The sequence below is a fragment of the Suncus etruscus genome, chromosome 3, assembly GCF_024139225.1.
Source record: "Suncus etruscus isolate mSunEtr1 chromosome 3, mSunEtr1.pri.cur, whole genome shotgun sequence".
In the NCBI taxonomy this organism is placed as follows: Eukaryota; Metazoa; Chordata; class Mammalia; order Eulipotyphla; family Soricidae; genus Suncus; species Suncus etruscus.
Genome location: NC_064850.1, coordinates 17,762,438 through 17,787,721, shown reverse-complemented (window position 1 = coordinate 17,787,721; position 25,284 = coordinate 17,762,438). Strand labels below are relative to the sequence as shown.

Genomic DNA, 25,284 nt, shown 5'->3' with positions numbered 1-25,284 from the left:
ACCTCCCACAAAATTAAATAAAATTTAAAATGGTTTTCTCTTACTTTCAGCTTGTATCTTTGAATATCAAGTAGTTAATGAAAAACCTTATCTACTTGAATTATAGGGGGTTCCTTGTTTGTGGGGTGTGTGTGTTTGATGCCTGGACTCGGAATGGGGGCTTAACCAGGCAAATAAGTATCTTGCACTGAGTTACATCCTTGAATTCATTTATATTAAAATAATTATTAATGGGACTGGAGCAGTAGTACAATGTGTGTGGGACTTACTTTGTGTGCTGCTAATTCGAATTTGATCCCCAGCATCTCATATGGTTCCCTGAGTACTGCTAGGTATAATTTCTAAGTGCAGAACCAGGAATAAGTCCTGAGCACTTCCAGATGTGCTCCAAAATAAGTAAATAAATCATTAAACATATAATTAAAATAATTAATAAGAGAGGGCTTATGCCTGCCATTTGCTACATGATTTTTTTCTTGGTTTGTTTTTTTGGGCCACAGCCAGTGATGCTCAGGGGTTCCTCCTGACTTAGCTCAAAGAAAGAGCAGTCCTGGCAGTACTCTGGGGACCATACGGGGTGCCAGGGAATTGAATTCAGGTTGGCCATGTGTAAGACAAGTGCCCACTTGAACTATCGCTCTACTATACCGTACTATACTGTCTCTCATCTCTATACTCTACTATCTTTCTGGTTCCTGCTACGTGATTTCTGTCTTGTCTTCGTCTCCTGTTACTCCCTCCGTCTTTGTTCATAGGTATTTTTGAGTGTGCTGTTCCTGGCGTGTAGAGTGAGACAAAGTTGAGGATTGGATGAGATGTTAGATGTGATGTTCTTCTTAAAGTGCTGGCAGATAGATCGTGCTTAGTCAGTGAAAGCACTCAGCAGAATCATAGATATAGGAAGCTATTGTTAGCCCGAGCTAACAGGGTCCACCAGGACTTCATGGGACCCCATATGGCTCTGTGGTAGAATGAACTTGTCACCCTGGGAGTGTTTCTTATTGCTTTGTTTTGGACCACATCCGACAGTGCCCAAGGATTACTTGGGCAGACTTGGGGCACCATATGGGATGCCAAGAATTAAATCTGGGTTGGCCATGTGCAAGTCAAGCTCCTTACTCACTGTACTATCTCTCTCTCTGGCCCCAGCAGTAAGTTTCTTTAGTGACGGCTGAATACGGGTTTTGGAAACTACAGGAACTAGGCCTCTGCACTGCTCTGGAATCTGGGAAGCTTAGAAGTTTTGTAGGGGTATCAGGGGTGCAATCAAGGGATAGGACATATGCCTCGCTTGTTTGAGACCCAGAGCATGTGACTGATAGATCACATGACAGTTACTGGTTACAGAATTTGTTTTATTTTTTTTGGGCCACACCTGGCAGTGCTTAGAAGTTACTCCTACCTTTGAACTCAGGAATTAGTCCTGGCATAGTTCACAAGACTATATGGGATACTGGGGATTGCCACCTGCAAAAAAGCATGTACCCTACCTGCTGTAATATTGCTCAAGCTCCCTTTATATTTTGGTTTTGGGGCCACACCAGGTGGTGCTCAGGGCTTATTCCTGCTGGGCTTAGGGGACCATAGAGGGTGCCAGGGACTGAACCCAGACTTGCCACCTGCAAGGCAATTGCTACTTCTCTGGTCCACAACAGTGTTTCTTAGGTTCTGGGTCCTCCTGGCCCCGACCTGGCTCCTGAATTCCTCAACAACCATTCCCCTCCCTTTTCATGGTTCTCAGGTTTCTTGGCTCTGACTCTCCCCGTTTCTGTGCAGAAACAGAAGAGAATGGAGCAGTTTTTGGGAGGATCAAGATGATCCCTCAGCTTAACAGCTTGAAAGTTTAGAAAAAGGCAAGAAGAAAGGAGGGCTGCCTGGAAGAGGGAAGCTCTGAAGGAAGGGAGAAGCTCAGAGGGCACAGTCACAGCAGAGGCTCAGCATCTGGCAATTCTCCCTGGGCACACTGAGGCCCTGCACCAGTCACTTTGTGCATTTATGTTTCTCCCACTAGACAGGGAGATCAGTGCAGGCAGGGGCTGAAGTCTCCCAGATTCTGGCTTTAGCCAGTGGTCAGCAAGTGCTGCAGTGAGAGGCTTCAGTGGATCTGGGGGAGGTGAGGGGCCTGAGACAGCTGTCCTAAGGGGAGGAGGCCTAGTACAGCAGGTTAGGGGCTTGCTTGCCTTGCACATGGCCAACCTAGGTTTGATCTCCTAAGCACTGCCAGGAGTGGTTCCTGAGAGCAGAACAAGGTGTGCACATTGTTGGGTGTATCGCTGGGTGTGACCCAAAAAACGAAACAAAAGATATTTTTGGCTTTTGGGCCATACTTGGCGGTGCTCAGGGGTTAGTCCTGGCTGGCATATGAGTTGCCAGGGATTGAACCTGGTTTGGCAATGTGCTACCTGCTGTGCTCTGGTCCCCAAACCCAAAAATTTAAAGGGGAGGAGCTATGAGTGACCACCTAACCCTTGGCCCAGGAAGGATGAGCTGGCACAGCCTCTGGTGGCATGAGAGAATTGTGAAGGGATCCAGGGTCCCTGTCTAGGGTTCACTTCCTTAAGCACCTGGCTGCAGGGACATTTGCTCCTCTGCATAAACCAGCCAGAACTGACTCCAGACTCCTCACACCCAACTCCAGTTTCCTTTTCCAGAGTCCTGTGGGGAGTTTCCTGGGCCACCTGGATCTTTCCTAACTTTTGCTCAGGAGGCAGAAACTGCTCACCCCCTCAAAAGAGAATTTTCCTTAATGCCCCTCACACTCCATTTTCTTTCTGCCTCTGCTCCAGCCTGTGAAACAGGCCTGGTCTGGTTCTGGAAGAACTAAGGTGCTAGGGCACATGCCAGGTCTATGGAGGTCCTGAGTTTCAGCCCTGGCATTGTCTTGACCCCCAAGATCTGCCAGGGTGACCTTGCTTGGGAGAACACTCTCCATTCACTTGTACACCCCAAACCCTGACCTTTTATTTTGTTTTTTTTGTTTTTGTTTTTGAGTCACACCCAGCGGTGCTCAGGGTTTACTCCAAGCTCTGTGTTCAGAAATTGCTCCTGGCAGGCTTGGGAAACCACATGGGATGCTGGGATTCAAACTACCATCTGTCCTGGTTCGGCTATGTGCAAGGCAAAGGCCCTACTGCTGTGCTTTTTCTCCGGCCCTGACCTGGACCTGGTTGTTGATCTGACTTCTTGGAGATACTGGATGGGACTGGGTGGGCAGGCCTACACCTGAGTGAAACACTGAGTCTCACAGGTACAGAAACACAGGACTGCCCACTCAGACATCTCAATCCTGGCATTTTTCTTGGGGGAGAGGGGTGCCCCCAGCGTTGCTGTGCTTGACATTATGGTGCTAGGGATTAAGCTTGAACTTGGGCCTCCTGTTTTACCTTTGAGCCTCAGCTGTCTGTGCTATCTCCACAGCCCCAGCACTGGCTTTTTTTTTTTTTTTTTTTAAATAGTACCAGGAATTGGTACTATACAAAAGAAGTACTCTATCACTGTGCCACCTTCCTGGCCCCCGATGTTGGCTTTTTAACAGTTAAAGTTCAGACAACAGCTGCTGGCACTGCTGGCCAAACTCTCTAAGCCTGACTGGCTTATTGTTTAGACCCCTGTCCTACAGCTGGGCTCCACCTAGCAGAGCAAAGTTTCATGTCGTAATGCAGGGACTTGGGACTGGGGATGCCACTGGGATGTCACTCCCAGTGAAGTGTCCCCCAGGAAGTCTGGCTTTCCTCACTGCCATCTCTCTCCTAACTGGCTTGCTGAGCCCTTGCTATCAGGACTTTGCCCAGGACTTTGCTATCAGGAGTTTGGAGAAATGGGAGAGAATCCCTAGTCAGAGAGGAAGATTGCAGAGGATGGCATAGACACATCTTGAATGGCTTTCTGGAGCTTGGTCAATGCTCTCTGACTCAAGATGGCAGATTCAGGGCATTTGCCCAGACTGGCTGTGAACTAAACTCCTTTGGTCATAGGTCCCCAAGAGAGTTTTTTCCAGGTTGTGAGCTGGGACCCCAGAGCTAGTCAGGCACCTCTCTTAACACATATCCCTATCATCCTGGCATCTTAGTCAGACTCCTTGTGATTTTAGTCTCTTCCAGCCCTAGGGGGACACAGCAAATAGATCCTTGAGCTGCAGTCCTTAGGAATGGGGAAGCCTGGAGAGACCCCTAGGGACACTAGGGAATGGAATTCTAGTGGGGCTGAGTTTGGGTATGGCACAGGGGAACTTGGGAGCCAATGATGGGAGGATTCGTGTCTAGTTTGGTTTGGGATTAGATGCAGCTAGGAAACAGGGCCTCTTCGCCTTATTCTGCATCAGGGGCATCCATGATGAGTTTCTGGGTGAGACTGGAAATGGGGGCCGGATGGGAGCAGAGTGGAAATGCCGCTGTGAGGACTGATCCGTCCAGGCATGCTCTACCTCACCTTGGGCACAGCTGTCATAGAAAACCTCAGAGGCAGATACCAGCCGAGTGCCAAGACACAGTGCTGCCAGCTTTGTTTGTGGAATTTGCTGTCCACTAGGGAAACAAAGAGAGGTCCCAGCATTGAGCGTGCCTTGTGCCCTGTAGCAGGGGTTTATGGGATTCCACTGGATTGTCTCATTCCTGACTGGTGAAGACTTCCTGGAGGAGGTGGCGTAGTCCTGCAGGGAGAGGAGGCTGCAGTGATGTTCTGGGCAGTGGGGCTGCCTGCTTGGACCTGTCTGTTCAGGTGACACTGTGGATGAATGGATCTCACCTGCAGTGTGGCGAGGGGGTAGGGGTGCAGTTGTGGGTGCAGGTGGGGAATTTATACACCAACCCACCGGCCTCTTCTGTGCTCTGACTGCAGATGTGGACTTGCTGGGTTTTGTTTTGGGGTCCAGTATGGTGGGTGAGCCCTGATATCTGACCCCTCTCCTCCCAGCTCAGTTTGTGGGCCCAGGGATTGTATTTGCCTCCACGAGTGGGGGTAAAGTTTCCTCCCCTACTCCCCCCGCCATCTCCACATTGGATATACCTTAGTATGACCTTGACTGCTACCCTCCTGCCCATCACATGGCCACATGCATGCTCCCAACTCAACTTTGGCCTTGGGGACATCTGGCTTCCACCAGAGGCAGAGAGGGGAGGAGTGGCTCAATCTCAAGTGTTGGTGTTTCAGGGTAAGCCCCCTGCCTACTGCACTATCTCACTGACCTGCTGTGGACACTGTTGATGAGCAAAGCAGGGCTGGGGGCTCCTTGCAGACTCACCCTCATCTGGACCCGCCCCCAGCACGGAGGGTTCAGTTGCACCCCTTGGGAACCTACAGCCTGTGGCTTCCCTTCCTCCAGGCCCAGGGAGCTGAGTACCCTCAATTCCCTCATACAGGACTGTTGGAGTAGGGAGTGCATGTAAGTTCTGGGGGGCTGAGGGCCTGCTGAAGATAACACTGCTTGGGAGTTATTCTTTTTGGCTTTTGGGTCATACCCAGCGGCACTCGGGTTATGCCTGGCTCTGAGCTCAGAAATCGCTCCTGGCGGACATGGGGGACCATATGGGATGCTGGGATTCGAATCACTCTCAGTCCTGGATTTGGCTGTGTGCAAGGCAAATGCCCTACAGCTGTACTATCTCTCCAGTTCCTTGAGTGTTCTTCTTGTTCTTCTGTAGGCTCCTACCCAGGCTTGTGCTGGCTCTGTCTGCCCCCTTCTGCATCTCCCAACCTTTCTCAGGGTCATTTTTCAGGATAGAAGCTGGCTTTGAGGTGGAGGGATCTCCTCCAAATCAGGTTGTTGGCTATCACAGAATATGGCTTTCAAGGGAGTGAAAGGGACTTTGTTCAAAGGTGGATTCTTTGATCCGCAGTCCTCACTGTTAGGCTTCCTCCGCCCCTTCCTGCATGGGGGGTAGGGGTGGAATAGTTGTCCTTCTGGTCTCTCCCTGCCCCACCTTCCCCTAGTGAAGACAAAGGGGGTGCAAGCCAGAGAGACGCATATGGGAGGAAGGAAATGAAGGAGGAAGTTCCTCCCCTTCTGGTATGGGGGAAAGTGAAAGGCAGGCAGGGGCCACTGTGACTCACTGGGGAAGGGGAAGGGCTGGAGATCTGCGGAAGCCTGTGGTGGGGCGATAGCTCTGATACCAGAGCTCCCAGCCCACATCAGTGAGAGGAGCCAGTCACCCGCCCACCCCCCCAGCTCAGCCCAGCCCAGCCCCTGCCTCTGGAGTCCACTGCTTTCTTGGGAATTCCTGCACTGACCTCAGCATGCATGTCCTGAGCCCAAAGTCTTCCAAAGTCCTATTTCCCAAAGAAATTTTCCCAAAGAAATTTTCCAACTCGTAAGAAAATTTTTATACTGAATAAAGAAAAAATTTTTAAGGGGCTAGAGAGATATTATACGGATATAAAGCTGTCCTTGCATGTGGTTGACCGGGGTTCGGTCTCCAACACCTTATGTGGTCCCCTGAGCCTGCCAGGTGTGATCCCTGAGCACAGTTGGGTGTGACCCCAAAACCAAAGGCATAAAGAATAAAAGAAAAAAGTCTTTAAAAGTGCATGCACAGGGCTCAGAAGAGGGTTCTGAGGGCTACATGCAGGCTCTGCTTGCTGCCCAAAGCCTGGGTCTAGCCCTGTGCCCTTGGTCCCCCAAGTACCACTGTGAGTAACCCCTAAATACAGAGCTGGGAATGGCCCCCAAGCACGACAGCAAAACAAACACAATGATTGCAAGTTATACACACACATAAAAAGTATAAAATACCGAGACCAGAGACAGCTCAGTGGACTGAGCACTTGCTCTTCAGGTTCAATCCCTGGTGACTATAGTTCCCTGAATACCATCCCCAAACTCCAACATAGATGTGCGTATAGATCTCGAGCCCCACTAGATGTGGCCCCAAAACTAAAATAAATAAATACATAAAAAGGCAAAGAAAAAAGAAAGAGGTAGATTATAAAATACTGGTGTTGGCCTGGGGATATGATTCCATGCTGCATTCCACTCATCCTTGGCATTACAAAGGAAAAACAAAGGAGAAAAGAAGAACACATTTCTCAGACTAAGCAGAGCCACCTGTTAGTTTAAAATCATTGCTAGAACACAGATGCAGAAACACCACCGGCCCTTTAGTCACACGCTATCATGGAGAAATGATTAGGGTGCTCATCCTGAGATATGAACCCCATATTATCACCATCCAGCTGTCTGATCTGATCCTGTTCTGCTCAGGATTTGGGAGCTCCCTGGCAGAGAAGGGTGGGCCTACTGACCAGCTACCAGGCTCCAGCCTGCCTCCAGTCTGCCAGGGCTGTCAAACAGGTTCTGTGCAAGTTTTGGGGAGAGTGGCTGCACCCAGCAGCTCCTCCCAAGGGAAGGGCTGGGCTGACGTGCCTCTTGGGGCCTTGCCTTACCCAACCCCATGCAGGGAACCCCTACAGGGCCTGGGCCTACTGAGAATCCTGGTGGGACCGCATGGGTGGGTCAAGGAGTGACCCCGATTCTCTCTGTGTATTGGGGGTGGATAAAACTGTCTGGATAAAACTCCTCGGCTTCTGTTGGGAGGCTTCATAGGCAGGCAGAGGACCTCAGGGCCCTGTGGGCTGCAGGCTCTCCTACATATGAGAAAGACATGGAGGAGTGGGGGTGAAGAGGCAGGCTTGATCTTGGCCCCCATGGCAGATGATCTGTGACTAAACACACTAGTCTTGGGCCTTGGGGGAGGGAATTGTGGTTCAGGGCATAAATGATGTGACTAAATGCACTAGTTGGGACCCTGTGGGTGGAGGAATGCAGAAATGATGTTGCCCTCTGCCTTCCTAAAGCTCTTCCAAGATCCCCAGTTCCTGCCTCTCCACTGACTTGGGCCCCCATTGGGTTCCTTTTCCCTCAATTGTGCAGACACAGGGAACCAGGGAGACTTGTGGCTGACTCTCCCTCCTTCTCTCCGCAGGCTGCAGGGCCCGCAGCAGGAGCACCAAGACGTGGGAAGAATAGGCGAGTCCAAGAAGAAGAACCTGGGCCTGACCTGACCCATCCATCATCCGCCAAGCATCTCCGACCTTGTGCCCTCCACGTTGCCTTCCGGCGGGACCTGTCGACAAGCACATCCAGGGAATGGCCCACTGGTGACCTCGGTCTCAGTGCTTCAGCCCCACTGGCCGCACCATGAACCTCCAGGCCCATCAGCCCAAGGCTCAGAATAGACGAAAACGTTGTCTCTTTGGGGACCAAGAAGCAGCTTCCAAGGAGCAGCAGCCCCCAACCCTGCCAGCCCCCCAACCACCCACCATCCAGCCCCAACCCTCCCGGGTCAAGGAGGAGCCCTATTTTGGGCACGAGGGGCCCCCAGGAGCCTCTGGGCCTGCCTCACAGCCCGTGGAACTGCCTCCGAACAGCCTGAGCTTGCTGAACTCTGTGTACGGGCCTGGGCCTGAGCGAAGTACGGCTGCCATGCTGTCCCAGCAGGTGGCACCTGTCAAATGGCCCAATTCAGTGATGGCCCCGGGGAGGACCCCGGAGCGTGCAGGGGGTGCGGGCATCAGTGACAGTGCCTGGCAGCCGCAGCCGGGGCAGCCTCCACCGCATGCAACTTGGGGTCGTCATAGCCTGCCACTCTATGGTGCTCCCAAGGGGAGCCCGCACCCCGGGCTGGGGATGTCCGCCTACTACAGCCACCAGGAGGCACTCAAGCTGGACAAGGGCACTGGGGTGCCGCAGCTGGACCGATATGGCAACTCGGTGCGACCCCTGATGACCCCCAAGCTGCAGCTGGATGTTGGGCAGCCCCCAGCGACGCTCAACTCCTACCATATGGCCAAGAAGGCCTCCAACCAGGCCCTGGCCAACCAGACCCTGCCCTTGCAGCCCTTCCAGCTGGCATTTGGCCACCAGGCCAACCGGCAGGTCTTCAGGCAGGGCCCCACGCCCCCCAACCCAGTGGCCGCATTTGCATCCCAGAAGCAGCCGCCACCACCACCACCGCAGGCAACTCTTCCCCAGATGCAACTATTTGACAACTATTACTCTTTGCAGCAGCCTCCCTCGCAGCAGCCCCCGGACTATGGGCTGCAGCCGGGCCTGGGGCAGCCCCACCTTGCTCACCATGGTATGGCCGCCTACCCCTTCGCCCCCAATCCTGACTTGAACCCGGAGCTGCGCAAGGCCCTGCTCCAAGAGGCGGCCCCTCAGCCCGCGCTGCCCCAGGGCCACATGCCCTTTCCCCGCCGCTCCCGTCGCCTCTCCAAGGAGGGGGTCTTGCCTCCCACCACCCTGGAAGGGGCTAGCACCCAGCCTGGGCATGAGCCTACCAGCAACCTGTTCCTCCATCACTGGCCCCCGCAGCAGCCTCCCCCTGGCCCACTGGGCCCACCCCATCCTGAAGCTCTGGGACATCCCATGGAGGTGAGGGAGGCACAGCTGCTGGCAGATGGGGAGAGAATGCCCCCCAATGGTCGTGAGCAAGAGGCTCCCTCCCTGAGCCTGGAGGAGAGTGTGGGGGCTGCTGCCACATCCTCTGGGCAGGTGCTACGGGGAGGGGTGATCCATAGCACCCGAAGAAGACGCCGGGCATCCCAGGAGGCCAACTTGCTGACGCTGGCCCAGAAGGCAGTGGAGCTGGCCTCACTACAGAACTCCAAGGTAAGAAGAAGAGGGCATGAAAGCATGTGGGCACCTGTGGGTAGGGCTGGGAGGGGGCCAGGAGACTCCAAGTCCAAAGGCGTAGCTTTGACAACCTAAGGAAGAAACAAAAGCCCCCCCCCCCCCCACACACACACACAAGGGAGTTCTGAACTCACCCACACGCAGTCTCTTCATAGGTGGGTCCTCACCCGAGGGAATGTGTCTTTTGTGCACAGCCAGGGTTGGGGATCAGGATTGTGGCTGGCAGCTCCTGCAGGACCTGAAGCTGGGGAGTAGGCAGAGAGGTTACTTACCATGTTCAGATCTGGTATCTGGAAAGATGTGAAGTGGCTAAATGGGCAAGTTTCCTCATCCAAATGCATGGAGCTGTAATTAAAGCAGGCGTGTTTTGTTGCTTGGCTGTTAGCCTGCAATAAAGTTGATCTAAAAGAAAAACAGTGAGGATGATGGAAAAGAAGAGAGCACCAGGACCAGGCATCTATGCGGAAGTTGGATTTTTGCACGCATCATTACATTCTATTCAGATGACACAAGATGGGTTGATCTTCATTTCATAGCCAGAGTAGTTGCACCCCATGTGGGATCCGTGCAGGAGCCCTTGTATCTGATTCCAAAGCTAGTGCTTTTCCCTTGGGGTGGGAGGAGATCTGAAACCCATCCGACCCCAAGCTGTATGAAGCACACTGCAGAATTTGTCCTGTGCCTGCAGACAGCTTGATTTCTCTCCACTGGCTGGAAATTACAGTATTTCCTTTATCTTGCCATAGGTCCCATGCTTGCTTTTGCAGGTGCGTGTTTTGATGGGCCACACTGAGCAGTGCTCAGGGAATCCCCCTGGCGGTGCTTGGGAGACCATAATGCCAGGTATTGAACCCAGGGTCTTGCTCATGCACTGAGCCACATCCCAACACTATTTCAGCATTATGTTGTTCATTTTTTTTTGGGGGGGGGGTTGTAGCCAAACCCAGTGATGCTGAGTTTATTCCTGAACTCAGATCACTCCTGGGGCTCCAGGGACTATATGGGGTGCTAAGGATTGAACAGGGTTGGTTGCTTGCAAGGCAAAAGCCCTAACTACTTTATTATCACTCTAACACCTGTTCCTCTAGCTATTCCATTGTCTTATTTTTATCTTTTTTTTTTTTTTTTGGTTTTTGGGTCACACCCGGCAGTGTTCAGGGGTTACTCCTGGCTGTCTGCTCAGAAATAGCTCCTGGCAGGCACGGGGGACCATATGGGACACCGGGATTTGAACCAACCACCTTTGATCCTGGATCGGCTGCTTGCAAGGCAAATGCCGCTGTGCTATCTCTCCGGGCCCTATTTTTATCATTTTTAAAAAAGATTTTGGGGTCCCATCTAGTGGTTGGTGGTACTCAGGGTTTACTCCTTGTGCTATGCTTAGGAATTGTGCTTGGCTGTGGTGCTGGGGATCAGACTGGGGTTGGCTATGTGCAAGAAAAGCACCTTTTTTCACCCTATGCTATCTCTCTGGTTCAGGTACATATTTTGAATAGTTTTTTACATGCCACTCATTTTATAGGCCAGAGAAATCATGTGTAAGGCACTGTGAATTGAGGTGGTATTGAGATCCCCAACTCCAGACCAGCCTGGAAGATCTGGCAGAAGAGGCTTTAGGCCTAAGTGGGAAATCAAAGGTGGTCAGGGAAGGAAAGCTCAGGTCATCAGAGACCTTTGGGACTATTGATGGTTTTCTTAAGTCCCTGGAGCAATTGGGAAGATGGGTCCTGGAGTAGCCAATGGGGACCGAACCTTCTCAACTGTCCCTGTGTCTCTCCAGGATGCCAATGGCTCAGAGGAGAAGTGGAAAGGTGTTCTGGCCTCCACCACCACGTGCGGAGTGGAGTATTCGGAGCCTGCCTTACCTGTCAAACGATCCCGAGAGGACAGCGGGATGGTGCCACTCATCATCCCGGTATCTGTGCCGGTGCGGACTGCAGACCCAGCTGAGCTGGCCCACACTGGCAGTGTTGAGGAGAACAGAAAGGGGCCCGAACAAAACCTCACAGAACATAAACCCTCAGTTATTGTCACCCGCCGGCGGTCTACGCGCATTCCCGGGGCTGATGTCACTGCTCAGGTAAGCAGCTGTGTGTGTGTGTGTGTGTGTGTGTGTGTGTGTGTGTGTGTGTGTGTGTGTGTGTGTGTGTGTTCCTTTCCCTTTGGTTTCAAGTTATCAAGGGTTTTTTTTTTTTTTGGTTTTGGTGGAACAGGGTACAGTGGGGAGGTGTTGGACTCCTCTGGTGGTGCCCAGAATTGAATTGGGGTCAATCACATGCAAGGCAAGTGCCCTAACCCTGGTCCCTCAGGTTATCAGACTTGGATGGGCCCTAGTATGGTTCAGGTACTGACTGGGAGGCAGGCGTGTTTGATTTGCTAGCACAAACTTGTTCCTGTTGGAATGCCCCACTCAGATTGAGCTTTAATCTGTTTCTTTCAGTGCTGCCAGTATTTGCTTTCCACATTTCTGTGCATTTTTTTTTAAATTGTGTTTATTTCCAAGAAGCAAAAAGGCCTCCCTCCCAAGCAGTGTTCAGCAAACCTGGGCCAGCTGGGTCAGCTGTGGTTCTGTTTAACTTTTAGGTTTTGGCTGGGCTATGTTCTGATCACCAAGGGTATACTTAGTGATGGGGGTAGTTGAGGAATAGGCAGTGGCTGATAGTAAACTAGGGGCCTTGCATAAATGAGACATTCACTCCAGCCCTTTGAGCATTCTCCTAACCCCTACTATACCTTTTGTATATTCTCTTTTTACAAAATGATTCAGGGACCAATAGCATATCAGTAGAGCATTTGCTTGCACACGGCCAACCCTGGTTCAATCCCCAGGTCATCCCATATGGTCACCCGAGCCTGCCAGGAACAATTTCTGAGCACAGAGCCAGGAGTAACCACCTACAGATGTGGCCCAAAAACCAAAAAATAAATAAATTAAGCCCATGGATCAAGTTCCTATTTTTAATTACTGTTTATCGAACCCTGGTCTGCTACATACAAGGCAAGCCCCTTTACCTGCTGTACTATTTCTCTAGCCCCTGTATATTATTTTAGATCTGAGTTAGTCATTTTTATCATTCTGAGATTTTGTTTTGTTTTGTTTTTTCGGGCCACACCCGTTTGATGCTCAGGGGTTACTCCTAGCCAAGTGCTCAGAAATTGCCCCTGGCTTGGGGGGACCATAAGGGATGCCCGGGGATCGAACCACAGTCCTTCCTTGGCTAGTGCTTGCAAGGCAGACACCTTACCTCTAGCGCCACCTCGCCGGCCCCTCATTCTGAGATGTTTAAATTTTTATTTAGAAATGACTTTGCCTCTTTAAAAAATAAGATAATAATATAATAAAATATTTAAAAATAATATAATAAAAGATAATAAAATAAGATAATTGTCACACTAGTATTGATGGTTGGCATGTAATGGTGAGGAGTGGGCTCATGTGCCAACTTGTGTCATAACCTGAGGATCTCCTTTGGCCTTATTTTTCTTCTAGTGTTACTCTGTCAACATTTAGATATTTTGGGGCTGGAGCAATTACGCAACAGTAGGGTATTTGCCTTGCACACGGCTGACCTAGGACAGACCGAGGTTCAATTCCCTGGTGTCCCGTCTGGTCCTTCGTGCCAGGAATGATTTCTGGCGTAGAGCCAGGAGTAATGCCTGAGCATCACCAGATGTGGCCCCAAAACCAAAAAAAAAAAAAAAAAAAACCAACCAAACAAAAAACCATTTAGATTTCTTGTGGCTAGTGTGGAAATGGAGATGGAGGTGTTAGAATGTGTATCTTTCCTCTGTGTCTTTTCTTTTTCTTTTTCTTTCTTTCTTTCTTTCTTTCTTTCTTTCTTTCTTTCTTTCTTTCTTTCTTTCTTTCTTTCTTTCTTTCTTTCTTTCTTTCTTTCTTTCTTTCTTTCTTTCTTTCTTTCTTTCTTTCTTTCTTTCCTTCCTTCCTTCCTTCCTTCCTTCCTTCCTTCCTTCCTTCCTTCCTTCCTTCCTTCCTTCCTTCCTTCCTTCCTTCCTTCCTTCCTTCCTTCCTTCCTTCCTTCCTTCCTTTCTTTCTTTCTTTCTTTCTTTCTCTCTTTCTCTCTCTCCCTCCCTCCCTCTTTCTTTCTTTCTTTCTTTCTTTCTTTCTTTCTTTCTTTCTTTCTTTCTTTCTTTCTTTCTTTCTTTCTTTCTTTCTTTCTTTCTTTCTTTCTTTCTTTCTTTCTTTCTCTCTCTTTCTCCCTTCCTTCCTTCCTTCCTTCCTTCCTTCCTTCCTTCCTTCCTTCCTTCCTTCCTTCCTTCCTTCCTTCCTTCCTTCCTTCCTTCCTTCCTTCCTTCCTTCCTTCCTTCCTTCCTTCCTTCCTTCCTTCCTTCCTTCCTTCCTTCTTTCTTTCTTTCTTTCTTTCTTTCTTTCTTTCCAAGTGGCATCTAAAAGGAAGTTGTTAGTATCCTATCTAACAACCTTCGTCTTTTCTTTGGAACACTGATAGCTTACAGTCATTATAGTTATTATGCTTGGGTTTGACTTTGCCATACGTGCTTTTTGCTTTCTGCTTACCCAAAGTGGCTTTTCTTTCTTTTTTATTTTTGTTTTTGTTTTTGGGCCACACCTGGTGATGCTCAGGAGTTACTCCTGGCTATGCGCTCAGAAATCATTTCTGGCTTGGGGGACCATATGGGACGCCGGGGGATCAAACGCTGTCCCGTCTTGGGCTAGTGCATGCGAGGCAGATGCCTTACTAAAGCTTGCGTCACTGCTTCAGCCCCCCAAAGTGGATTTTCTATGACTCCTTATCCTGAGCCTCTCTATTTTTCAGTCCTTTGGATGGATTGGATTGGTTATTCCCTTTCCTTCTCTTTATTAATTTATTAGTGACTTATATATTATTCTTCTTTATTGATTCCACTTAGCTTTTTTTTGGCCCACCCAGCAGCGCTCAGGGGTTACTCCTGGCTTTACGCTCAGAAATCGTTCCTGGCAGGCACGGGTGACCATATGGGATGCTGGGATTTGAACTACCATCCTTCTGCTTGCAAGACAAACGCCCTGCCTCCATGCTATCTTTCCGGCCCCTCCACTTAGCTTTTTAAAAAACATATCTTTTATTTATTTTTTCCTTGTGAGGTTGGAAGGAGGTTGGGACCCTATTGAGTAATGCTCAAAGATAATTTCCCAAAGTCCAGGATTCAGCCTGGAACTCTTAACCTTACAGTCATCTCTCCATCTCTCAGCTCTATTATTTATTTTTAAATTTTTGTTTTGTTTTTGAGTCATACCAGGCAATAATCCAGGTTATTCCTGGGGTTATTCCTGAATCCGCTCTCAGGAATCACTCCTGGTGGGCTTGGGGAACCATACACGATGCCAGGGATCAAACCCGGGTTGGCAATGTGCAAGGTAAAAGATCTTACCTGCTGTACTATTTCTCCAGCCTTTTTATTTATTTTTAAAATCTGGATTTCTATGAGAGGTCTAGCATCTGCAAGAGGAGATTTGTGTGACTATTTTCTCAGTCCTCTGAAAAATGGTACCATTCAAGATACATTGGAGAGAAGGTAGCATGTATTTAGTGAATTGTCTAGCTGAGAAGGCTACTAGATCAAAAGATGTATTTTTGGTTTATTGAAATTTAATATAAATTAGTACTTGACTTCTTTCAGGACAAAGCAGAATTCTAGAACACCTAAACTCTAATATTTTTTTAAACTTCCTCTTTTTGGTTTTGTTTTATTTTTGGACCAAACTCAGGCTTACTTACATATAGTTTTGCACTCAGGAATTACTCCTGGTGGTTTTAGGATGATATGGGTTGTCAGTGATCGAACTCTGATTGGCTGAGTACAAGGCAAATGAACTAACTGCTGTGCTATTTCTCTGGCTTCTTAAAACTCCAATTTCTATCTAACTAGAGTTATGCACATGCATTTTCATTCTTTATATTTTAACATTTAAAGAACATTATAGCATTGTTTGGTTGCTATTCATTCTAGATTTACATAAGTACTTACCTTTTTTATGTGTGTGGTTGTTTTTGTTGTTGTTTGCTGTGCCAGGGACTAACTACTTGCCACTTTTGTTGCTTTTCATTTCGGTTCTTCAAGTTTGTGTTTCATTTCAGTTATCTGTCTCTTGAAGATCACCCCTTAATATTTCTTTGAGGGTGAGCACTAGCGATGAGTTTTGTTTTGTTTTGTTTTAGGTCTGAGAAGTGTTTTTATTTCTTCTTCATTTTGGAATGAGACCTTTGCTGGGTAGAGCATCAGTGCATATTGGTAGTTATTTTCTAAAGATATTCCCTTCTCTTCAGGCTTCCTTTGTACCTGCATTGTTGCAACTATAAACCTTATTACTGCTCCTTTGAATTGTAAGGTAACTTGTTATCTTAGTTTTTGAATTGCAAGGGAAAGGACCATTTTTTTTCTCTCCAGCAGTTTTGCTATTACTTTTTGTTTGTTCTTTTTTTTTTTTTGTTTTGTTTATTGGGCCACACCCAGCGGTGCTCAGGGGTTACTCCTGGCTGTCTGCTCAGAAATAGCTCCTGGCAGGCACGGGGGACCATATGGGACACCGGGATTCAAACCAAACACCTTTGGTCCTGGATCGGCTGCTTGCAAGGCAAATGCCGCTGTGCTATCTCTCCGGGCCCTTTTTGTTTGTTCTTGATTTGGGGAACTCATGCAGTGGTGCTTAGGGCTTATTGCCAACACAGTGCTCAGGTATCACTCCTGGCAGAGCTCTGGGGACCGTATGAGTTGCCAGGCAGGGATCAAACTGTTTGACAGCATGCAAGGCAAGTGCCTTGTCTGCTGAACTATTTTTCCAACCCCACTTTTGCTATTACTTGTACCTAACTATGGTTAATAAATTAAGCCCATGGGAGCTGAAGCATTAGCATAGCAGTAGGGTGCTTGCCTTGCATGTGGCTGACCCGGGTTCGATCTCTGGCATCTCATGTGGTCCCCAGAGCCTGTCACAAGTGATTTCTTTTTTTGGTGGTGGTGGTGAGGGTCACACTTGGCGGCACTCAGGGGTTACTCCTGACTCTGCACGCAGAAATCGCTCCAGGCAGGCACGGGGGACCATATGGGATGCCAGGATTTGAGCCACCATCCATCCTGGATCGGCTTCTTGCAAGGCAAGCATTGTTCTATCTCTTGGGTCCCCAGGAGCAATTTCAGAGTGAAGAGCGAGGAGTATCCCTGGAGAACCTCCAGGTGTGACCCAAAAGCCAAATAATAAATTAAAAAAAATGAAGCCCATGGATCAAGTTCCTATTTTTAATTGCTTATTTTCCAATTACCTAATTTGGTTCTATTTTATTTTTATTGTTGCACCACACCCAGCATCACTCAGGGGTTATTCCTGACTCTGCACCCAGGAATCATTCCTAGTGGTGCTTGTTGGGGTGGGGTGCATATGTGGTGTCAGTGTGAGCAAGGCAAGCCCCAAATATGGTTCTATTTTAGAGTTTCTAGTTATTTAATGGAATTCTCAGCCATGCCTTTATTTTATTGCATCGTTTTAGCACACATTGCTTAAAGTTTATACTGATACTTTTATTAATGGGAGCTTGTTGATTTGTTTTCTAATATCTGTTATCCCATATGGGATAACACCAAGCACCTCAAGAGTAATTCCTGAGTGCAGAGCCAGGAGTAACTCCTGCGCGTCTGTGGCCCAAAAGCCAAAACAATAACCAAAAAAAAAAAAAAATAGTGAGTGGAAAGGCGTAATAATTTCAGAGGGGCTGTGAAAGAGATGGATCCTAGTCCAAGCCCTCTCACCCAGAGCCTACAATTTCCACTTCTCCATTCTCTGACCCTACCCACGGGGTCCCTCAGCATTTTCTAATTTTCACCCCCTTTCCACCGAGAAATGCCTCAGATTTATTACACAGATGATTTTGAATTAAATGTTGGTCATTTTGCTTTCAGAAGCCAAAATGTGTGTGTGTGTGTGTGTGTGTGTGTGTGTGTGTGTGTGTGTGTGTGTGTGCCTGCGCAAGCAAGCAAGCCATAGTCAGTCATATCACTCCATATCATTAGCAGTTTAGAAGCTCGGTCCTTTACTTTTTTTAACTTTTACAGTTTAGAAGCTAGGCCCTTGCTTTACTGCTGTCCTGTGGGCGAAATCCAGGCCTAACAAGAGTTTTTTGTTTGTTTTTTGGGCCTGGTTATGGGCTTAGAAATCGCTCCTGGCAAGGCAAATGCCCTACCACTGCACCACCGCTCCAGCCCTGAGGTTTTTTTTTTTTTTTTTTTTTAGCTCCTCCAAGGATTATTTTCTTTAAGGTGGGGGGAAGGGGCAAAGATATTGATGGAAAGAAAAATATGTATTAGAAACTACTAGGGACCCACCAAGCCTGGATTCTTCTCTGGCCCTCAACAGAAGCATTGTGCCAACACCAGTCCTGAAGAAGAGGAAGACTTTGGGTTCTGAACCCCTTTGCAAGTTGCTGGGGAGGTGGGTGGGTAGGTGGGTAAAAGTGAGACCCCCTCAGTTTCCAGCACCTGGAGGCTGAGCGAGGCCTCTTCTTGTCTCCTTCCCCAGGCTGAGGACATGAGTGCCAAGCTGGAAGGGGAACCTTCAGTGCGGAAGCCAAAGCAGAGACCTCGGCCCGAGCCCTTGATTATCCCCACCAAGGCGGGCACCTTCATCGCCCCTCCGGTCTACTCCAACATCACCCCCTACCAGAGCCACCTGCGTTCTCCTGTCCGTCTCGCCGACCACCCCTCAGAGCGGAGCTTTGAACTGCCCCCTTACACGCCGCCCCCCATCCTCAGCCCAGTGCGGGAAGGCTCCGGCCTCTATTTCAATGCCATCCTGTCCACCAGCACCATCCCGGCCCCTCCACCCATCACACCAAAGAGTGCCCATCGCACTCTGCTCCGCTCCAGTGAGTGAACCCCTCTGCCACTTGGGGTGCAAGGGTTGGGTGTGGCACAATCCTATGGGGGGGCTATGCTAGCAGTGGGGGGAGAGGCCACTGATCTCTGGGGTAGCAGGAGGTGGCCACCCCAAAGCATTGGGGGTTCCAATCCCAGTTCTACCATTTACTAGCAGCTCCACATTGCATGCAGGTCATTTTAATTTCCTGGGCCATTGTTTGTTTGGTATTTAATGGAGTATATAAGTACGCTAGCCGACACACAACTAATTTTAGCTCCATAAATAGCTGTTTCCTACAGTTCAAGCTATTAGCTCGCTCACAGGATTGTGGTAAAGTTCAGAAACACATGGAAAGCATTTAAAGCCTCATGTTTGCTCTTAATATGTGGCAGACCAAGTCTCCTGGATCTCTTAAGCAGTTATTTTGCCCAAGGACAGACATTTTGGCTAGCCTGGGTGGTGAATTGCTGAAAAATGTCCACCCCCTCAAGAGGATCCATTTTCTCTTAAAACTGGGGTAATCTTTTCTCAGGTGGGTGAAGAGACTCAGTAGAAATAGGCATCACCCCTCATAGTATATGGCCTTTAACCTCTGATCCCCTCATCTGGGGCACAGCTTTCTAGTGCCCCCTGGTGTCCACGGGCAAGAAATGGTCTACCTGGAACTAGCCAGCCGTAGGCCCTCCCACCTCTCCTGGAAGGTTCCAGGCTTCGCACCCTGCCTGCATTATGCAGGTACAATCCACTGTGGAGTCCAGACTGAGCAGAAAAGAGGTCAGTCACCCATGCTTGTTTATCAAGCACTGAGGTGTGAAGTCTTGAATGGGCTCCTGTAAGGGTTTATGGCTTGCACAGGACACTGGTCTGATCTAAAGAAATCAGGGTCACTCACTCCTGCAGCCTGGAAGCCTTGGAGAGCCACTGGGAGAGGCTGTGTTGCAGCATTCCTGTCTAGGACCTGAAAGCCTGGAGGTAGAGGTTCTGGGCAGAGTAGGCTTCTCCCCTGCAGCCCAGATGTCCAGAGCCAGGCAGAGCAGCAGTTGCTGCCTGCTTCTAGCCTGAGGTGAGGAAAGCATTCAGGAGAGGGTGGGGCCAGAGCCAGGGTGGAAAGGGGAAGGGTGCTCGCTGGGCCTTGCAAAGGTAGGTAGGCAGCTCTGCAGGTAGGTCTGGGCAGGGAGAATGAGGGCCACGCCCAAGGGGTTTGGGTGGAGGTGGGCTTGTGCAGGTGAACCACAAAGTTAGGTGGGAGGCAGAGAGGGATGAAGCCGCCCAAATGTCTGGGCAGAGCTCAGGTTTTACCCACTACCATGCAGAGGGGAGACAGAAGAGATTTTGTTTGTGGACCAAGAGGGCCACAAAGGTAGTAACAGGGGTATTAGGCCTTTGCTTTGCATGCAGCCCAACCAAATTCTTGAGCTGCATATGGTCCCCAACACTACCTGGTATACTCCTGGAGTTCAGAGCCAGAAGTAATCTCAGGTGTGGCTCCAAACTAAACAAGAGCTCAGGGCCAGTTCATTGGTGGAGTATATGTCTCCACGTATGGGGCCCTGAATTCTATGCCTGACACTGCAGTGGGAGAAAGCTAACTAGGGTGGGGGTGGAGACAGGAGCTGAGCGAGGCACCAGCAAAGCATCAAAACAAAAGATTCACTCGGGAAGGAAACCAAGGCTGAGAATCCAGCAAGGAAATGCCAAGACAATTATGAAACAATGATTCTCTTTGCCCCCTTTGCTCATTTTGGCCTCTTATTAGAGTGCTCACCATTCAGTGGCTTCCTTGATTCCCTAGTGTGGGGGTCAGGATGGTGGTGACTAGATGCTAATATTTCTTGTGTGCAAGGCTCTATATGCTTCCACGCACTCCTCTCATGTACAGAGACCCTGCCATCTCCCAGGTATGAAAAGATAGACCTTCCCTGTGAGGCCTTACAGATGCCAGGCTCTGGGTCTGCTGTCCAATGTGGCCGGTCCCTCTCTGTCATTCTTTTTTGTTTTGTTTTGTTTTGGGTCACACTTGGCAGTGCTCAGAAGTTACTTCTGGCTCTGCACTCAGAAATAGCTCCTGGCAGGCACGGGGACCATATGGGATGCCGGGATTCGAACCACTGTTCGTCCTGGATCGGCTGCTTGCAGGGCAAACGCCTTACCACTGTGTTATCTCTCCGGCCCCAATTTCTGTCACTCTTTTACACACAAACCAATTAGGTTTTGGTGGGGGGGGGGGTGGCAAGATGGGGTGTCTTGCTGTAAGATAGAGGGGTACCTCTGCTAACCTGTTCTTTGTTCCACAGATAGTGCTGAAGTCACCCCACCTGTCCTCTCTGTGATGGGGGAGGCCACCCCAGTGAGCATCGAGCCGTAAGTGCACCCCTACCTCAGTCCCAGGGGTGAGGGTGGCCAGTGGGATTTGGCATGGCTTGGGAGCTGGGTTGCCCTAAGTCTTCTGTCCCCACCCTGCTTCTGGGTGTCAGTCGCCGAAAGTGAAAGGACCAATTTTGCCTCAGAGAACTGGCAGCTTCTTTTCCAAGAAAACCTCTGGATCATGAATTTCTCCTTCCCAGGCGCTGGCCCTTGCATTTCGGGTTAGCACCCGGCTGTCCTCAGGTCCCCAGATTCTCCCACTACATGTAACCAATACCAGGTTGAGCTCAGCACCACCACAGCCCCTGTCCCAGCCCTGCAGCCCTCTCACTCCTGGCCCTTTCCACTCCTTGCAGGCGGATCAACGTGGGCTCCCGCTTCCAAGCAGAAATCCCCCCCATGAGGGACCGGGCCCTGGCAGCCAATGACCCCCACAAGGCAGACTTGGTGTGGCAGCCATGGGAAGAGCTGGAGAGCAGCCGGGAGAAACAGAGGCAAGGTGAGAGGAGGGCCTGGGACAGTGCCAGAAGGTGAGCTGGTGTCTATCTCACCCCAGTCAGCTCAGCCCTGAAACTCATTTCTTTTCTCTTCTCCAATCCAGTTGAAAATTTGCTGACTGCTGCCTGCTCCAGCATTTTCCCTGGCGCTGGTACCAATCAGGAGCTGGCTCTCCACTATCTACATGAGTCCCGGGGAAACATCCTGGTGAGACAGCGCCCCCTGGTGAAGTGGGGGGGGTGGCTTCTGGGAGGTCTGAGCAGCCTAGGCTGGATTCCAACAGGCAGTCTGGCCTAGGCAAAGGGTACAGTGGCTTGACCCAAGGGACTCCTAATTCCAATCTCTAGTGCAGGCTTTTTAAATTTTGTCTTCTTGTGACCCCTTTTCACCTGATATGGACTGGTTATATAGGCATATAAAAGAGAGAGGTGTGTGTATATGTACTTGGATATAAAAATACAGGCATATATTATATATACAGGGTAGATATACAAGCCATACATGTACTTATACTTAATATTTTGGGGTTTGGGGCCATTCTTGGTGATGCTTGGGTCCCTGGCTCTGCACTCAGTGATCATGCTGTCGATCGAACCCTGGCCAGCTGCATTCAAGGCAAGCACCCAAGCTGCTATATTAGCACTCCATCCCTGATAATGAATCTTAAAGACATTTATGTTAAGACACATTTTAAAGATTTTTCTTTAGTTTTGTTTGTTTGTACATGTGTGCTTGCATACACACACACACACACACACACACACACACACACACACACACAGACACCCATACACAACTTCAGTTATCCATGTGGAGCTGTGACCCTCAGTTTAAGAAGCTTTCTGTCCAGAGTTTCTCACAGTGGGTGATGCTTATTTGACGATAGGTCAAATTGACATATCGTCAAATAAGTTTGGGAGGGCCCGAAGAGATAGCACAGCGGCATTTGCCTTGCAAGCAGCCGATCCAGGACCAAAGGTGGTTGGTTCGAATCCCGGTGTCCCATAGGGTCCCCCGTGCCTGCCAGGAGCTATTTCTGAGCAGACAGCCAGGAGTAACCTGGTGTGGCCCAAAAACCAAAAAAAAAAAAAAAAAGTTTGGGAACCCTCTGCTCTAGACATTGCTACCCCAGTGCCTGGTTCTGGCCCAGTTGGGACCCCTTCTCAGATAGCCTGTCACTGAGGTGACTGCTTTAGGAGGCATGTAGGCTGGCCACTAGGCAGCCCACTCCTGCCAAACCACTTGCCCCTCAACTATTCAGGGGGACAAGAATGAGAGCACAGGAGCTGGAGAGAGAGACAAGGGTTAATCTCCCTCTTCGTCTGTGGCCAACTCTGGTCTAATCCCTGAGATCACACGGTCCCCTGAGGATTCCCTGACTCTGCCCTAAGGGTCCCCAGGCACTGCTAGGGTGACCCTGACAATCCCCAGCACCACAAGGCCCAAGCAGCAGCTTGTTCTCAGGTCCCCACCTTGAACTGGCAGCCCAGGTGACCAGTATTCAGCTGGACAGTCTCCTGGGCCTGCAGAGCATCACCTGGGAATTTTCCACCAGAGAAAGAAGAAAAAGCAAAGTGTGGAGTCTGTGATGCCCCTTTGCCCTGGTGTCACCTTCTCTTTACTCTCCTTTCAGGAAACACTTAACAAGCTGCTGCTGAAGAAGCCCCTGCGGCCCCACCACCACCCACTGGCAACTTATCACTACACAGGTAGGCCTGGGCAAGCGGGGGGGTGGGGGGGGACACTCCGGGTACCTCAGGACTCCAGCCTCAGTGATACTCAGCTGTGCACAGTCCCGGGCCAGGCTGAGGGAGGAACTTTAGAGGTGCAGCCTGGAGAAACCAAGAGCTAGAAGGAAGAAACCAACTCCAAAGTTTTGGGAGCCCTGGGCCAGAAGAGTAGTACTGGGGGTATAGCTTTTGCCTTGCACATGGCTGACCCACATTTAATCTTTGATATTACATATGGTCCCTGCGCTTGCCAGGAGTGATCCCTGACTACAGAATCAGGAGTAACCTCTTAACATCAATGGATATGCCCCCATCAAAAACAAAAAAACATCAGGGGCTGGAGTGATAGAATCTCAGTAGAGCATTTGCCTTGCATGCGGCCAACTTGGGACGGTCCTGGGTTCAATTTCCGGCATCCCATATGAGCCTGCCAGGAATGATATCTGAGCGCAAAGCCAGGACTAATCCCTGAGCACCACCAGGTGTGGTTCCCCCCCCCAAATACCAAACAATTAAAAATACATTAGAAGGGCCCGGAGAGATAGCACAGTGGTGTTTGCTTTGCAAGCAGCTGATCCAGGACCAAAGGTGGTTGGTTCGAATCCCGGTGTCCCATATGGTCCCCCATGCCTGCCAGGAGCTATTTCTGAGCAGACAGCCAGGAGTAACCCCTGAGCAACACTGGGTGTGGCCCCAAAACAAAAATACATTAGAAAACAAAATTTGGGGAGACCTAGGAACTCAGCTCCTCACTCACTATGAACCAGGTAGGACGTAAAGCAGACTAAAGAGCCTGGGCCTCACATAGGACTTTCAGATTTGGCATCAGGTATCAGACCCTGAGTGTCTGCCCCCTTTCTGGGCACAGTGCTTTAAGACTGACCCTAATCCATGTGGAGTGATAAGTGGTCAGGCATGTGCCATAGGTTCCATATGTGTTATCTGGCTCCATACATGTTACCTCGATTGCTCTCTATTTAAGGACGAGGCGGTTTCTATGGGTAGTGCCCATTTCACTGCTCTGGAGGCCCAGGGGCATAGTTGGCTAGGCTCTCTCTGCTCTCCATCTTGCCCATCTCATATGCCCCTGGTACCTTTGGCCCGCAGGCTCCGACCAGTGGAAGATGTCAGAGAAGAGGCTCTTCAACAAGGGCATCGCTATCTACAAGAAGGATTTCTTCCTAGTGCAGAAGCTGGTGAGCTGGGGCTCTGCTTCAGGGATTACCTGTGTGATTTGGGGCTCCCTCTGTCGGGAGATCCCAGCAGTTGTTTGCCAAGCTCTGGGAAGAAACATTTGGGTGGGATGGAGAGAGAATATAGACTCTAATGTGCCTGCTTTGCATGCAGCCAGGCCAGGTTTGATCCACAGTTAGCACACAGTCCCACAAGCATTGCCAACTATGTTTCTGGATGCCTCTAAGCCCAGGTAACTCCTGGCTCTTCAGCACCCCAGTAACACTGCATCCTGAGGCCTTTGCACTGCACCATCAGCCAAGCTGGTCTAGTTAGGAGGGCCCCCAGGTCTCCTAAAAATCACTTTAGAGTTTCTTTCCTCCCAACTCTCAATCTTCCCCTTTCACCCCTCAAAAAAGCAGTTGGTCAGTATTACTAGTAACCACAGAAACTGTCTTTTACACAGGAAAATAAAATTTTCTTGAGCACCAATGGGTATGACCAAAAGCAAACCAATAATGACTTGTTAAGGGAAACTAGGTGGAGAAGGCCTGCTGTCCGCGGTGATCCTTCCTCAGGAGGTTACAGATTTATGTCATAATTAATATGCAGGAAGAGAGGCCACCTTAACATGAGAGTTACTGAGAGCTGGTGCCCGTGTTACTGACCTGAGGTGGGGAAGGGAAATTGCTTCACTGTGACGAAGGTGAATCTAATTGACCTGCATGGAGCTTGTTGCCTGGGAGAGTGCTTTGCAAGTCCCAGGACTTGTGTCATTGCAGCCATAAGTCACAAAGTGTCTACAATTGCACTTCTTCCTTCGTGGCTGGTAGATTATGGAGGGGTGGCCCTGGAGATCAGAGAAGTATTAACTTGTGCTGCAGGGGTTTTGTTGTGAGGGCAACTGCTTCTGGGTTTTAGGGTCACTGTTAGGAAGGACATGGCTGTGACATTCACTGCAGCGCCTCTAAGGCCTTCACATAGAGAATGACGAATGATTAGAAATAATTGACAGTGAAAATGTA

The 25,284-nt window shown here is 49.7% G+C and overlaps 1 protein-coding gene across 1 annotated transcript in view; it reads left to right on the top strand.

Moving 5' to 3' along the window:
* The window catches only part of MIDEAS (mitotic deacetylase associated SANT domain protein), a 45,375-nt gene that overhangs the window by 13,677 nt on the left and 6,414 nt on the right, over positions 1–25,284 (top strand). The window contains exons 2-9 of the mRNA XM_049770322.1: positions 7,917–9,604; positions 11,409–11,708; positions 18,156–18,501; positions 20,789–20,855; positions 21,215–21,357; positions 21,460–21,563; positions 22,990–23,065; positions 24,194–24,282. Of these exons, the coding sequence (XP_049626279.1) occupies positions 8,132–9,604; positions 11,409–11,708; positions 18,156–18,501; positions 20,789–20,855; positions 21,215–21,357; positions 21,460–21,563; positions 22,990–23,065; positions 24,194–24,282 (2,598 nt within the window). The 5' untranslated portion in view covers positions 7,917–8,131. The remainder of the gene's footprint in view (positions 1–7,916; positions 9,605–11,408; positions 11,709–18,155; positions 18,502–20,788; positions 20,856–21,214; positions 21,358–21,459; positions 21,564–22,989; positions 23,066–24,193; positions 24,283–25,284) is intronic.